The sequence below is a fragment of the Amblyomma maculatum genome, chromosome 1 (genome assembly GCF_055883805.1).
Source record: "Amblyomma maculatum isolate TAMU_Amacu chromosome 1, ASM5588380v1, whole genome shotgun sequence".
Lineage (NCBI taxonomy): Eukaryota > Metazoa > Arthropoda > Arachnida > Ixodida > Ixodidae > Amblyomma > Amblyomma maculatum.
In genome coordinates this window covers 461,054,857-461,070,505 of record NC_139344.1, presented here as the reverse complement: position 1 = coordinate 461,070,505, position 15,649 = coordinate 461,054,857, and the positions used below count along the sequence as shown (strand labels likewise).

General features: G+C 45.8%; 1 protein-coding gene across 1 annotated transcript in view; it reads left to right on the top strand.

Moving 5' to 3' along the window:
* The window catches only part of LOC146209785 (thromboxane-A synthase-like), a 130,562-nt gene extending 119,408 nt beyond the window's left edge, over positions 1-11,154 (top strand). The window contains exon 15 of the mRNA XM_084581142.1: positions 11,026-11,154. Within this exon, the coding sequence (XP_084437268.1) occupies positions 11,026-11,124 (99 nt within the window). The 3' untranslated portion in view covers positions 11,125-11,154. The remainder of the gene's footprint in view (positions 1-11,025) is intronic.
* The last annotated feature ends 4,495 nt before the right edge of the window (positions 11,155-15,649 follow it).

Here is a 15,649-nt window from a genome sequence, read left to right as displayed (position 1 = left end):
CTTAACCCGGTTCTGTGCTAGCTGCATCCACATGGCCCCTGCGAACTTCTTAACCTCATCCGCCCACCTAACTTTCTGCCGCCCCCTGCTACGCTTTCCTTCCCTTGGAATCCAGTTTGTTACCCTCAGCGAACATCGGTTATCCTCTCTTCGCACTACATGTCCTGCCCATGTCCATTTATTCTTAATTTCTTGAGTTATTTCTCTGACCCACTGTGCACGCTTTCTATCTCTTAATGTTACCCCTACCATTTTTCGTTCCATAGCCCTCTGGGATGTCCTCTCCTGGTTAGCCTCTACGTTTCAGCCCCATAGCTGAGTACAGGCAAGATGCAACTGTTGTATACTTTCCTCTTGAGCGATACCGCTAAGCTGCTAGTCATAATCTGCGATTGCTTGCCAAATGCGCTCCATCCGAATCTTATTCTTGTTATTTCCTTTTCATGGTCCGGATCTCCGGTTACTACCTGTCCTAAGTAGATATATTCGCCTACTACATCCAGTATTTCGCTACCTAATGTAAACTGCTGTTCCTTCCCGAGGCTATTGAACACTACCTTAGTCTTCTGCATATTTATTTTCAAGCAAACCTTTCTACTTTTCCTGTGTAGGTCATCAATCATTATTTGCAGTTCATCCGTCGAGTTGCTTAGCAAAGCAATGTCATCAGCAAATCGCAGAATACTGAGGTATTCTCTACCTATCCTTATCCCTAACTGCTCCCATTCCAAGTCTCTGAATACTTCCTCTAAACAAGCTGTCAATAGTACTGGGGAGATTGTGTCTCCTTTCCTAACATCTTTCTTTATGGAAATTTTGTTACTTTCTTTATGCAGAACTATGGTTGCTGTGCAGCCACTATATATATATATATCTTCCAGCACTTTCAGGTACGGCTCGTCTTCCCCCTGCTTTCGCAATGCCTGCATCACCGCCGAGGTTTCAACTGAGTGAAATGCTTTTTCGTAATCAATGAATGCTATGTATAAGGGCTGGTTATATTTCGAGCATTTTTCTATCACCTGATTGATGGTATGGATATGATCGATAGTAGAGTACCGTTTCCGAAACCCTGCTTGATCCTTTGCCTGATTGCAGTCTAAGGTTGTCCTGATTCTATTAGCGATTACCTTAGTAAATACCTTATACGTAACAGACAGTAAGCTAATTGGTATGTAATTTTTAAGGTACTTAGAGTCCCCTTTCTTGTGAATGAGGATAATGTTTGCATTCTTCCATGGTTCCGGTACCGTCGATGACACCAGGCACTGCGTACACAGTGTGGCCAGTTTTTCTAGCACGATATCCCACCCGTCCTTCAGCAAATCTGTAGTTATCTGGTCCTCTCCAGCTGATTTCCCCCTTTTCATAGTTTCTAGTGCTTTCTTCACCTCGTCCTTCGTCACTGGTGGAACGTCTGGCTGTTTTTCCCTACCGCCAATCTCATTACGGGCCTGACTACTTTGGCTACTGCAGAGATCTGTATAGAACTCCTCGGCTACTTTGACTATCTTGTCCACATTAGTGAGGACGTTGCCCGCCTTGTCCCTTATCGCATACATCTGGTTTTTGCCTATGCCCAATTTCTTCTTTACTGCTTTAAGGCTTCCCCTGTTCTTTACAGCATGCTCAATTTTCTTCATGTTATACTTCCTTATATCGGAAACCTTGCGATTATTGATTAGCTTTGATATCTCGGCCAATTCGATCTGGTCTATTGAATTGGAAGCTTTTATACTCTGGCGTTTCTTAATCAAACCTTTCGTCTCCTTAGACAGCTTACCGGTATCCTCTCTAGCTATGTTACCGCCTACATCTACCGCGCACTCAGTAATGATATCTCTGAAATTATTGTTCCTTGCCTCTAGGGTAATGTCGCCATCCTCAGTTAGAGCTGAATACCTATTCTGTATCGAGATCCTGAGCTCTTCTGCCCTCCCCCTCACCGCTAATTCGTTGATGGGTTTCTTTCTTACTAATCTGTTGCGTTCCTTCTTCAGATCTAGGCTAATTCGGGACCTCACCATCCTGTGGTCACTGCATCGCACTTTTCCGATTACCTCTACATCTTGCATAATGGCGGGGGTTGAACACATTATGAAGTCGATTTCATTTTTAGTCTCTCCGTTTGGACTTTTCCATGTCCATTTCCGGTTCTTCCGCTTGCTGGAGAAGGTATTCATGATTCGTAAGTTATTGCGCTCTGCAAACTCAACTAGTAACTCCCCCCTGCTATTCCTACACCCAATGCCATAGTTACCTACTGCCTTGTCTCCTGCCTGCTTTTTCCCTACCTTGGCATTGAAGTCGCCCATTAGTACAGTATACTGCGTCTTTACTTTTCGCATTGCCGATTCTAAATCTTCATAGAAGCTTTCAACTGCCTGGTCATCATAACTACATGTAGGTGCCTAGGCCTGTACAACCTTCAGTTTATACCGCTTATTAAGCCTAATTACGATGCCTGCAACCCTCTCATTAATACTTTAGAATTCATGTATATTACCCGCTATATACTTATTGACAAGGAAACCTACTCCTAGTTGTCGCCTCTCTGGTAAACCTCGATAACACAGCACATGCCCATCCTACAGTACAGTATGTGCCTCATTCGGCCTCCTAACCTCACTAAGCCCTATGACATCCCATTTCATGCCCTCTAGTTCCTCTAACAGCACTGCTTAACTAGCTTCACTAGCTAGGGTTCTAACATTAAGCGTTGCCAGGGTCAGTTTCCAATGGCGGCCTGTCCAGTACTGCCTCCCAATGCTCAGACTCGCGTATGAAGTGGCTCACAAATAGGGAATGTGGGCATTTCCAGATCATATGATTTAGATCGGCTCTGGCATCAAAAATTTTGCATTTGTCTGAACAGAATCCCCAATATAGGCAACATAATTGGGGATTTGAATAGGTATTAGTTTGAAGTTTATGCCATGATTGACCTGGTGTTTGTGAAGCGTTTTGCCTTCAGGGGGGAATCTGAGTCTGGCAAACCTGTAATGCTGCAGGGTTTCTCTTCGAGAAAATAGCCTGTCTTTGATAGAGTTTATAGTGGGTGGACTGCGTGACCTAGCTCGACGGGACAGTTCTCAAAGTTGGTTTTAGACCATCTCAGTACCAGCAAGAGAAGCATTAGCAGGCATGCAGAATAACATGAACTGGAGGGCTAGTTTGTCTGAAATTTTCAAGTGGTATAGCGCCACGGCACGAAGCCCAGACGAGAGAAGAGGACAAACAGAGCGCTGTGTTTTTCCCTTTCTCTCCTCTAGGCTTCGTGCCATTGCGATGCACCACTTGAAGTACAGATTAGGCGAATTCGCCGTGATAGCCTACAATTTTGCACGATACGCGCTGATTATCGGTGGATTCTTCCAAATGCGCAACTTTCTATCGCGAGTGTTGGGTCGCTGACTATGGTTTCTGCCCAGGATCCCACAAGGCTAGTGCAATGGCTCCTTCTATAATGTATGAGGTGATTACTTATAGTGGTGTAACTTTACCACTTTCTGTGGAAACCACAGCTACCACCTTTGCAGCCGAGGAATCTGCTGCATCGATATACGCTGCTGATTTATCATTAGGAAAATGTTTGGCCCCAGTTTTGGTTCTCTCTGTACGACGTTCAGCGTGGAAATGCGGGCTCATGTTTCGAGATATTGGAGGTATGACCAAGAGCTCTCGTATATTGTGGGAAGGTCGGTGGTCCACCTTGGTCGTAATTTATGCCTAGTTAGGACAGAATGGTATCTGCCTATGGATGTGCCCGATAGCCGTTCGTGTTGCGAGGTGGTGACCGCTTCAATAATCCCACTTAGCGTTTTGCGAATACCGAGACCTAAAACTCTCTATGTCGCTATGTGAATGAAAAGCCCAACTGCTTGTTTGACGCACTTTCTTATGGCGGCCTCCACTTTCTTTTTATTCTACGCCAGGTTTCGAGCCTTCAACGTAGCATCGCCGTCTAGTTACGCTTTACACCACGTGACTTCTAACCTCATACCAGCGCGAGAGCTGGGCTGCCAAGTCGGCTCTTCAGCATAGCGTGGTCCGGTACTTACGCTTTACACCACGTAACTACTGACGTCATACCAGCGCGAGAGCTGGGCTACCAAGTCGGCTCTTCAGCATAGTGTGGTCAGGTAGTTACGCCGGGCGTTTCGCGCTTCTCCCACTAGATGCGCTGTAGTCTAACAGGTGGTGTGACGTCATAAGCGAGGCGAAGATGGGCTACCGAGTCTGCTCTTCAGCGTAGCGTGGCTCGTAGCTACGGCAGGCGTATCGCGCTTCTCCCACTAGGTGTACTGTGGCCTAACAAGGGGTAGGGTGCTCGATGCACGCGCCCCCCTCCGCGAGTGCGCGCGCATCGAGGCCCCTAACATGGGGTGTCGTCTTTCATTGAAGACACTTCGCCTCTCTTGCTTTCGCAATCTCCTAGGCTTAAATACAGCTAAGCCATTGAATTTTTTCAGCTGACTAGATGTAAGTACGGATATATATAGGCTATGCGACTGATCCCAAATGCTTGTACTATGCGGAGAGTATGCTCTTCCCTGAAGCCGGAGCGGCGGTTTCTAATTCGGCAGATGAGTCGTATAATTTGCGGTAAGGTCCCTTAAATCATTTGAATTGCATCAACATTGAAGCCATGTTCTCCTAAGGTTAGGCCCAGGATTTCAATTTTGGGTACTCGAGGAATAGGAACTGCGCGAATATTGAGTTCTATGGCCGGCGGTGTTTGCGCAAGAAATCTGGCTTTGCGGAATATGATAAATTGAGACTTAACAGGAGAGCATCGCAGCCCCCTGGGGTCTACATAATTCACTTCGATAACAACGGCACGCTGGAGTCTCTCCTCGATTTTTGCATCAATGCCCTTTGCGGTACACAAGTATAATGTTGTCCGCATAGAGGCTGTAATGGAGCTGCGGGACCTGCGTTACTTGTGTAAGTTTGAGTATTGCGATGTTAAAGAGAAATTGCGAAAGGGCCAATCACTGTGGGGTACCCCTGTTCAGTTCAGTTCAGTCGTTCAGTCGTGTCCGACTCTTCGGGACCCTATGGACCATGTCACGCCACGCTTTCCGGTCTCTCACTACCCTTTTAACCGAGCGGAAATTCATCCGAGAGGAGATAGCCTACTCGAAAGTGGGCCTTCCTATCTGAGGGAATGTCACGGATATATTTGTAGGTGCGGACTCCGAGCCGGAATTCGTGGAGGTTTGTTTTAAGATCACATCATGTCTGACATTATCAAAAGCCTTCTCTAGGTCTAGTCCGAGAATGATTCTGGTGTACCGTGTTCTCGCATCAATATTTATGTTTCATTTGAAGCATTCTGTCCTGATTAGAAAGTTGTGACCAGAATCTAATCACGGTGGGGGGGTACAGGTCTTGATCCTTCATACATCTGTTGAGATAAGTCCATAACATACTCCATGAGCTTAACTACACAAGAGGCGATCGAAATTGGGGTAAGGTTTTCAAGGCTGAGGAGTTTTCCTTGTTTTGGAATTAGAATAACCGCCGTTTGCAATGATTGTGGCATGGAGCCCTGCGACCAGTATTTATGCATGCACTCATCTAAGGAGCATAGCATATGTTCATCTAGGTTACGTAGTATCCTGCCGTTTACCTTATGTGCGCCGGAGGCGAATTTATGGTTCAGCCTAGCGATTCCTGCCCTTACCTCAGTCAGAGTAATGGGGAAGTCGAGCCGCGGGTCTTCCGGACCGGTATAATCTAATAAGACTTGGCTAGGAGCGTTGCCAATATATCTGTTTTTAAGGACAAGAAAAAAATCCGCTGGCTTACTGGATATGTATGTGTGCGTTTTTGTAGTTAGTGCATCTGACTGGTCTGCTACTTGTAGGGTCAAGTATATGAAGGAGCAAATTCGAAGACTTAGTGAGTCCCATATACAATCCATGTGGTTGCATATGTTGTTCCTGTTTTCATGTGCAAGTTTACCTGCATGATCCTCGATGCCCTTTTAAAATTTGTATCCAGAGATCTATGTCTAGAATGTCGAGGATATCTCCTTCTCTTTCGGCGGTTTTAGTGCGAAGTGGGTCCCAATATACAAGGGTGGGCGTAAACATAATAATTATGTATCACGCGCTGACGACGAAGAGTAGAGGTGTAGAAGAGAGCAAAAGTGCGCTAGCATCGTCTGAATTTGAACGCTATTTCTGAAATCTAAGCCGTCGTTTACACGACATTTGGTGGAAGTGCTGGGTGTGGCGTTCATGCGCCGAACGCCACCTACAGTCGGAACCCAAGCCCGAGATGCACCCCTCAGTGCATCAGAGGAGTCTCTGACTGCAAAGTCTGCCTTCCATGCGTAGTCCTCTCTCTAACCACAAACTAACCAGGCACTTTGCTGTAAGCGCGATGAATCCGCCGGTATCGACAACTCTGGTCCTGCATCATCACCAGCGGGATCCACCGCGTTACCAATGCCTGCCCCATAGCAAAGCTAAACACTAGCTGGAGCAGTTCGACCGAGTGGCGGTCTTCAAGGCCTGAAACGCTGATTTCAAGCTGAGCCATGTCTACTTCGCACAGGAAGATGTTGCGAGGACATGGTTTGAAACTCACGAAACATGACTCCGAACAAGGGACACTCTCAAGGTGAAATTATTCTGTCCGTTCACCAGCATACTTTGCGAGGAAAAACCGAAACTGGTTTTGATTATCCGAATACAACTGCAAAGTTTGGTCTATGCCTAAGAGGTGCGATTCTTTCGACACGCAGTCCCGACCATGTCGGAAGATAAACAAATGCGCCATTTAATGAAAGCTGTTAAAGAACAGTTTTTTGCTGGCAGAGTGCGAAGTCCACCAACCAGAGGTAGGCGAAATAATCCGTGAAGCGAACACCATCCTAAAGGCACTTGACAAGCGCGCCCAGCAATAACAGCGCGCTAGAGTGTACATGATCGTCGGAGTGTTGGTGAATCCGTACAATTTCCATAGACTCGTTGCCTGATACGCTCCGCGCGATAGACGGGGAAGGGGTGGTAAAATAACTGGCCATTCCACCAATGCCATATATCGTCACAGTTTCTAATATTATCCATGAAGAACTACAATAGCCGCGGCTTTCGACGGACTGATGCCTGGCGAAGCCCCGATCCCCAACTGCTGTGCTATCATTGCGGTGAAGCTGGACTACATCTGTCGCCGCTGCTCCTACAGGAATCTCGGCCTCCGTGAGTTTCCTTTTCATGCCCTTCATTGGTTTCCAGGACAGTAGCCACGCGAAATTGCAGAATACATTTCGAATGCCGATGCAGTCCCAAGCCGATAAAGCTCTCCACTGTTATTCGCCCCATACTACAGTTCACTGCATACAGACACCAGCAGAACCGACACCGAGACGACAGCCCGCCGATCCTCAACGTTACCACGACGCCGACATCCAATAGACCACCCTTTGAGAGCACCGAGACCGATACCGGACGCTTTGAAACTGTCGCCGCCAGACGTCAAAAACACCGTCGATGGCACAGACGTCACTGCTCTATGCGACACTGGCGACGATTATTCAGTTCTGAATGGAGAGTTCGCAGCAGCTCTCAGAAAGGTTACAATAGCATGGGATGGCCCGCGAATACGTGCCACTGGAGGATGTTTAATAGTGCCCACGGGAATGTTAACGTCGAGGGTTACTGTACAAGCGCAAACATTTCTTGCGTTGGCTGTTTCCGTGACTTCATCCTCGGTATAGACTTTCTGATGGGAAAAGGCGCCCATATCGATTTGCAGAATCAGTCAGTAATCGTTTGAATTTAGAATGCAATTGAGACGAATAGCGATAAATTCACATTATTGATGACCATGTGAGTGTGCCCCCCCCCCCCCCCCCGTTCGAGTATTATGGTGTCCGTGGGTTCCCTCCCAATGCAAGATACAGATGACATCGTCGAGATCAACCGAAACTGCTTATAGTAAGAAGCACAGCAGTCACCAGGCCGGGCGTTTTCTTTGAAGATGGCAAATTGTATGCTCTCCGCACGAACTTCAGCAATGAACGTCAACATTTGAACAGAAGTACAACTGTGGCATACCTCGACGCCATAACTAACACCAGTTCTGCACGCAATTTAACCAGCGCCTAACCAGCATATTCATACGACACCACTTAGTCGGTCTACGACGTAAGCCGGGCATTATCTCCAGATTGTCAAGAAAAACTATGCAGCCTGCTCAGTCGCTACTCTAATGCATTTGCCAGATCATTACTCGTCGGACGAATGCACCTTGCAAAACATCGCATCATTACAGACGATGCTGTTCGACCACTCTGCCAGTCGCATTATCGGGGTTCCGCAAAACACCGCGCTTCCATTAGAGTCCAAGTAAAAGAAATGCTGGATAATAATGTCATTCCACCTTTCCGAAGCCCCTGGGCTCCACCTGTGGTACTTGTAAAGAAAAAATACCTAGGCACACTCTGTTTCTGCGTAGACTACGCTACCTGGATCTGGACTATGAAGTCATTCCTCATGACGAACCAGAACCCCGGCGTCCCAAGCGTTCTGAAGTGGTCTATGTGGTCCGCTTGAAGCCTTTTGTGTCCGGTAACAATGACTACCATTATGCACAACTTCAATTTACTATTAAGCCGATGCTTCCCAAGTGGGGGAGGGGGGGAGCTAATGTAGCATGCTTAGCCGACGAAGACGCACAGAGGTATGGAAGAGAGAAGTGCTCTAGCTCTTAGTCTGAGCTTGAGTGCTGTTTCTCAAACCTCAGTTCTGCCCCTGACACAATTTCGAGGGCCCTCGTTTGCGCGACAATATGAAGAATTGTGGAATATTAAAATAAAAAAAATTAGAAGATAACAAAAATAAATATAAAGCACAAAAACATTAGCATAAATAGCAAAAAACAAATACATTTAAAAGAAAAAGGAAAAATTGTACAAACGTAGCCGCATCGGTAATGCTTTCACATTATGCCAATCGATATCCTGCAGTGGCGGCTAAGTTAATCTCAATACCATTGCTTGTTTGGGTGCTTAAACTTATTAATATACAAAGAATGTTGTTTATGAAGGAGAGAATGTTTAGTGTTGTAAAAGTATTTACCTCGCACAGCTGACCAGAAACGTATTTTGACTCTAGAGCGCGAAGTAGCTAAGTATTTCGCTATTCCAGCGATTGATGCGGCATCTGCCGGCAAAGCCATGCAACGGGCTAGAGGTATACGTACTTAGCAGGCACCCCTCGCTCGCGCTATGGAACCTGGCAAGCACAGCGCAAGTAGCACTGCGGAAAAGGAAAACAAAAAACAAGCAAATGGGACACCGATCCTCCAAAGGTCCCCAGGACGTGTCACTACAGTACATGCCACATCGTTTCACGTATTTGTTTCGTGTTGTAGCAATCGGCGCCGAAGAATCAATGCTGTTACAAGCGAGGTTTCAGTTGACGCAGGCCTAGCGTTGAAGACCCTTCTGTGTCCACTTGCGAGTCCCAGCACGAGCCGCTTCTTCGTAGACTTCATCTTCTCTTGTCTTCATTCCTGGGCGTCACACTTCCCCTGACGCTGCTGAAGCCCGCTGGACGACTTAAACATCGTCCCGTGATCGATAAGGCTTTAAACGAACGACGTGGGCGACTTCATTTTTTGAGAGCGACTGCAGCTTTTGTTGAGGCTAGCAATATGATACGATAATTGAGCTCGCTAAGTGCCATCTCTCGGCATGGCATTGTCGAAGCACAGCGCCTCGACGATGCCATCTAGATATCGCGTTCGGTGCCTACCCCTTCACCAGTGACCCTCAACCTTTCCCAACATCAAATCTTCCTACAGCAATTCCTCTCTTCTCATCAAATGACCAAAGTAGCTGAGCTTTAACTTTGGAATTTGACCCTCCAATGAGCAGTCAGCGTTTATGGTCGACAATATCGACTGATTTGATCTTCTGGCCATCCAAGGAACTCTCAAGAGTCTCCGCCAGCACACAATTCAAACGCGTCAATTCCTCGACGGTCAGCCTTCTTCACAGTCCAACTCTCGCATCCATACATCACAACTGGAAAGACCATAGCACGAGTTATACGGATCTTGGTTGGCAGTGTAATGTATCTGCTTTTTACTAGGTGGTCAAGGCTATCCATGGCTTTCTTTCCCAGAAGGAGGCGTCTCCTAATTTCATGGCTGCAGTCTCCTTCCGGGCTAATATTGGAGCCCAAGAAGCGAAAATCTGTCACAGCTTCCACATCTTGTCCCTTGATGCTCCAGGAATGATAGGGCAAGCCACCATGATATTTGTCTTTTTAATGTTCAGTTTAAGCCCAAACTTCTCACTCTCTTCTTGTACGCGCATCAGAAGTCTCTTGAGGTCCACTTCACCGTCTGCCATTAAAGTGGTATCATCCGCATATCTAAGGTTGCTGATACGTTTTCCTGCAATCTTCACTCTAGCTGAAGACTCGTCCAGACCGGCTTTCCTCATGATGCACTCTGCATAAAGGTTAAATAAGCAGGGCGACAGCATGCAGCCTTGTCTCACTCCTTTCTCAATCGCAAACCAATCAGTAAGACCATGCCCAGTTCTGACTGTGGCCTCTTGCCCTTCATAGAGGTTCCTGAGGCGACAGATGGGGTGAATTGGAACTCTCATCTCTTGGAGAGCTTGCCACAATCTGCTGTGATCTACGCAGTCAAACGCTTTCGCATAATCATTAAATTAGAAGTAGATGGGTTTCTGGAACTTTCTTGCTTTTTCCATGATCCAGCGAAGGCTGGCAATCTGGTCTCTAGTTCCTCTGCCCTTGCGAAACCTAGTTTGCACGTCCGGAAGCTCCCGATCCACATACTGCTGCAGCTTGCCTTGGAGGATTTTCAGCATCACCTTGCTAGCATACGAAATAAGCGCGATCGTGCGGTAGTTGGAACAATCTTTGGCACTGCCTTTCTTTGGAATGGGGATGTAAACTGACCTCCTCCAATCCTGTGGCCACTGCAGGGTATACCCATAACCTTTTCCTTCCTCTGCTTTTTTCTTTTCAGAGGGAACTGGAGCTAGCCTCCCGAGCAATGCTGTCAATACCAATCAATGGACCATGGGTCACCTATCGTCCTATCAGAAAGCCTTACCAGTGTGACTAGCACTTCGTGGGAGCCTACGCCGATGTTCGATGTCAGCAAGGAAACTTTGAGTCAGCATTCCTTAATTCATCGTTTTGGAAGATATCAGAGAAACGTAGACATCTGGATTATTATCGGGTTCCTCTTGCTGAATGTGCAGCATTCGCTTAAAAAAGTGCTAGAAATAAAAGAGAACGACCAAAACTTTCTGGGATATTTTAACGACGCAGACGTCGTGATTTTGAGCATGTATGAATTGTCGCATTGTCTTAAAATTATTGCAATGCACACGAACGTTCCAGTGGCTCTGCTGACCACCGGGACAAGACAACCAGATAGATGAAACTAGAAACGTATCTTTTTTATGCAAAATTATTAGACTAGACAAATAATCACAGATACCAAATAACGAACTCAACCACCAAGACGAATACAAACACAAACTAGTAACAGTCACCGGGGGCTTGAAAGCTGAATTCCATGGGGATGCTTCTGGTCCCGTGGGGTCGGAGTACAAGGAACGCCCAGTCCACAGCGCTTAATTGGCTAGGAAGCGGGAGACGCTCAGTCGAGGCAAGGGGCCTCAGATTCCCATCACGCGGCAGAAATGCCCGATTTCCAGGTACGTCTATGCAGCACACTTAGCACTAAGCCGAACGTGTGTGTTGGCTACGGTATCCAGGAACACAACAGGAGCTGGCCGCCCTTCGGTTTTGCAACTCGGGTTACAGGGCAGGTGGGACGCGATCAGCAGTAGCTCTGTGTCTAATCCCGGCTCTGGTATCACGGGTCGTAGGCCAGGCGGTGCGCGATAAGACGCAACTTCTTGACCATCCGTCCTCCAGCAACGCTGCTCAGCCACCCTCTCTGCCTTCAGCGTCACTCTGTGTTCTCCGCTGCACTCGCCGCATATTCGCGTCCTCTTCTCTTCTCCCTCGTGCCGGGAGTCGCAAACGCCTTGTGGCGCTAGCTCATAATAAATATCCCCCGCCCATTCGAAAGTTATTTGTAGGGTCGAAACAACTCAAGGCAAGTAGCGTGGCACATGGTTTTCTCGATGTTTAGTCCACATCACGCACAGCACATCGCGCACAGTACACATCCTAGATGCTCACCAGAGTTCAGATCACTCTGTTCACAGGAATTCCACACAAAAAATAAAGCTCTTATAAAGTATCATACGTCATCTATGCATAGTATTTTGAAAACGCAGCAGCCTTGGGAACCTGAAAACCCTGACAAAAATCCAATAAACGAGCGGAGAACATTCGCACAGAATCAGACGAACGCTTCCGAGGTGTTCAGCACTTCGAGTTTGCAATCATACACTCTCGCATAGACTAATAAACGATACCAACGCTGTACACATTAATTCACCTAACGAAAATGTTGAAGACAAAGAGACGCGATCTTTTACATTAGCTCTCTCACACACGTCTACATTTTCAAAAGCCTTTACACAACACGAAACATACATTAAGCCATGACAGTAGGATTGCTAGTCCTTATCCAGCCGTTTTTAGCGAACGCTTTTACTTCACGGAGACAACCCAGCGTTTAATTTATGCGCCTCTGAGACTTAGAGAAAACGTCACCTGCGGAAAGGCTTCTGTACATTATTGTGATGATTGATTGCTTATCTTGGCCTAATACTTCTAGAAGAGCGGTACAAGCCGGCACGGTATCCCGTAAAATTATAGGGTACCGACGTTGGTTTAAGACAATGACCTCTGTAGACTTGAATGCAGTACCTCTACCTCACAACAATGGTGCATTCCTTGGCTTTCTTACTGGGACCCTCAAGAGAAGCAGCCATCATGCCCGCTTCGCTGTCATCAGTACCCGGAAACTCATGCAACGAAACACTTCGCTTGATATTGAGGCCGGTATTCTTCTTCGACATGGCACGTTGGGACATGTTGCATGGCCTCACGAAATCTTTAACCTCAGCCTGTACATGGGCCAATAGAACACACTTCTCCGGGTCCCCTTACGCTCTGATGGCGAAGTCTCATGCGCTAGCATGAGAACAATAGAACGCGAGGACTTCGGTACCACTACCTTTTTAACCATTCGGTCGAGACTAATTTCTTAAGACCGGAAAGGAAACCCGCCCTTAAGATGAAAACTAGGGGCGGTCTGCCTCATGCCAAAACATGTTTTTCCTATATTTCTCTGACAGTATACTAAGGTGGTATCTTATTCCTGCTCAAGACATACCACCGGAAATGACATATTGAGATTACTGTGGGGGGGATTTTTATAGAATAGTAGTGGAAAGAATATAAACTATAAACCCTTTAAACTCGTAGAAGGAAATCATTCGCGTCCTAACCTTTCATACATCTATTTTTATATACTAATATTCGAAGCCTTTTGCCAAAGCTTGATGCACTCCGTAATATAATTCACACAACAGAATCTAACCTGGTCATTCTTACCGAAACGCGGCTCAATTCATCAATCGCAGACCTCGAAGTACTTTCGCTTTTTTCAGATTTCAATATTTTCCGGCGTGATCGAAATAATAAACGTGGTGGTGGTGTACTGATAGCCGCCCACCGCAGCATTCAGTGCACTGAATTTAGGACATCCTCCCCCTTAGAAATTACATTTGTTATTAGTAACGCCTCTTATCCACCTATAGTAATTGGCGTCTGCTATCACCCTCCTGATGCTGATATTTCTTTCGGTGCCGAGTTCCACAAGGTCCTTTTATCAGTAACCAGCGCATACCGTCTATCGCCTGTCCTGCTTTTCGGAGACTTCAATTTCCCTGCGATAACTTGGTCAAATCTTGCCTCAATTCTATCACAAAACAACAGCGAAAGTGACTTCGTAAACACTTGCATAACGTTTGGACTAACACAAACAGTCACAGCCGACGCGTCGCGGTAGCAAATCATCAAACACAATCGATCTGGTTTTAGCCTCCGAGCCCGATATGCTCTCTCCGCTCATATATTTGCCAAAGCTTAGTGACAATTCAATTTTGCACGGTTCCTTTCATTGTCATCTGCCGCATACGCCTAAAATAATTAAAACAATAACACTATACGACAGAGGGAATTATTCCATAATTAATGCAGCACTCGAAGAATTTTGCATCTGGCTTCACGATTTTTCAAAACGCTCCGTAGAAACTAACTGGTTACTTTTTAAGAACAAAATGCATGAGTTGATACTAACGCACATACCAACTACTACTATAAGAGAAAAACAGTCATCACCATGGTTTAACATCACGTTGAAGTGTCTTAATAACAAAAAGAAAAGGCTATTCCGCTCAGCTAAAAAAACTAACAACCAATGTTCATGGCAAAAGTATTACGCAGCGGAAAAGAAGTTTGAATCACTTGCTAGCAAAATTAACGCTCTTTTTATTCATCAGTCTTGCCAACAATAATAAAAAATAACCCTAAAAAGTTTTGGAATACGATTTGCCCCAAACACTCGCCACCGTTACAACTATGCGATAAGCAGAACCGTCCAATCCCTGACAATAAAATAGCTGAAGAACTTAACCACACATTCACATCTGTATTTACGCAAGAACCAGCCAACACTTTACCAGATTTCCCTAGCTATGATCACGCAGTCATGCCTGATATCATTTTCAATCCTTCCGGTATCGCGAAAATTAGAGACACTAAAACTTACATCTTCATCAGGAATCGATGGCATCAACTCAAAAGTACTAAAACACACCAAAACTGTTGTCAGCGTCATTTTAAGTCATATTTTTAGCAATCGTTGTCATCAGGAGTGGTGCCGGAAGATTGGAAAATAGGCAAAGTTTTTCCAGTTACGTAAAAAGGTCCTCCATCTTCATGTTCTAGTTATCGTCCTATTTCACTAACAAGCATCTCTTCAAAACTAATGGAACATGTGCTTTACTCTCACATGGTAAAATTTCTAATTTCTATAGCCTTTTCCATCCTAATCAACATGGTATTCGTAAAGGATTGTCATTTGAAACTCAACTAGCTTTATTCATCAATGACTTAAGTTCAAACCTGGGTTTAAACGTACCTGTAGATGCTCTTTTTTCAGATTTTGAAAAAGCATTCGACAAATGTCCCCATCAGCGACTTTTAAACTTTCACGATTACGTATTAACCCTCTTGTATTGGAATGGATACGTAATTTTCTGACTAACCGGAAGCAATTTGTGCACGCTAACAAACTCTCATCGACTTGCTCCCCAGTCCTCTCCGGCGTTCCCCAAGGCACTGTACTTAGACCCTTGCTCTTCCTAATCTACAATAATGATCTGCCTACTAACATTGTAACATCCGCCTATTTGCAGACGATTGCGTCATCTACCGTCCCATCCATCACAGTTCCGATTCTCGCATTCTTCAAGATGATCTTAAACGCGTTGAAGCCTGGTGCGACAAATGGTTAATGTCTTTAAACACTAATAAAACGTCATTAGTCTCTTTTCATCGACGACAGCACTATCAACCCTCCAGGTTTGTCATCTGCGGCTCCGAAACTTCCTCTGTCCAATCATAGAAATACCTTGGCATCACAATTTCTAACA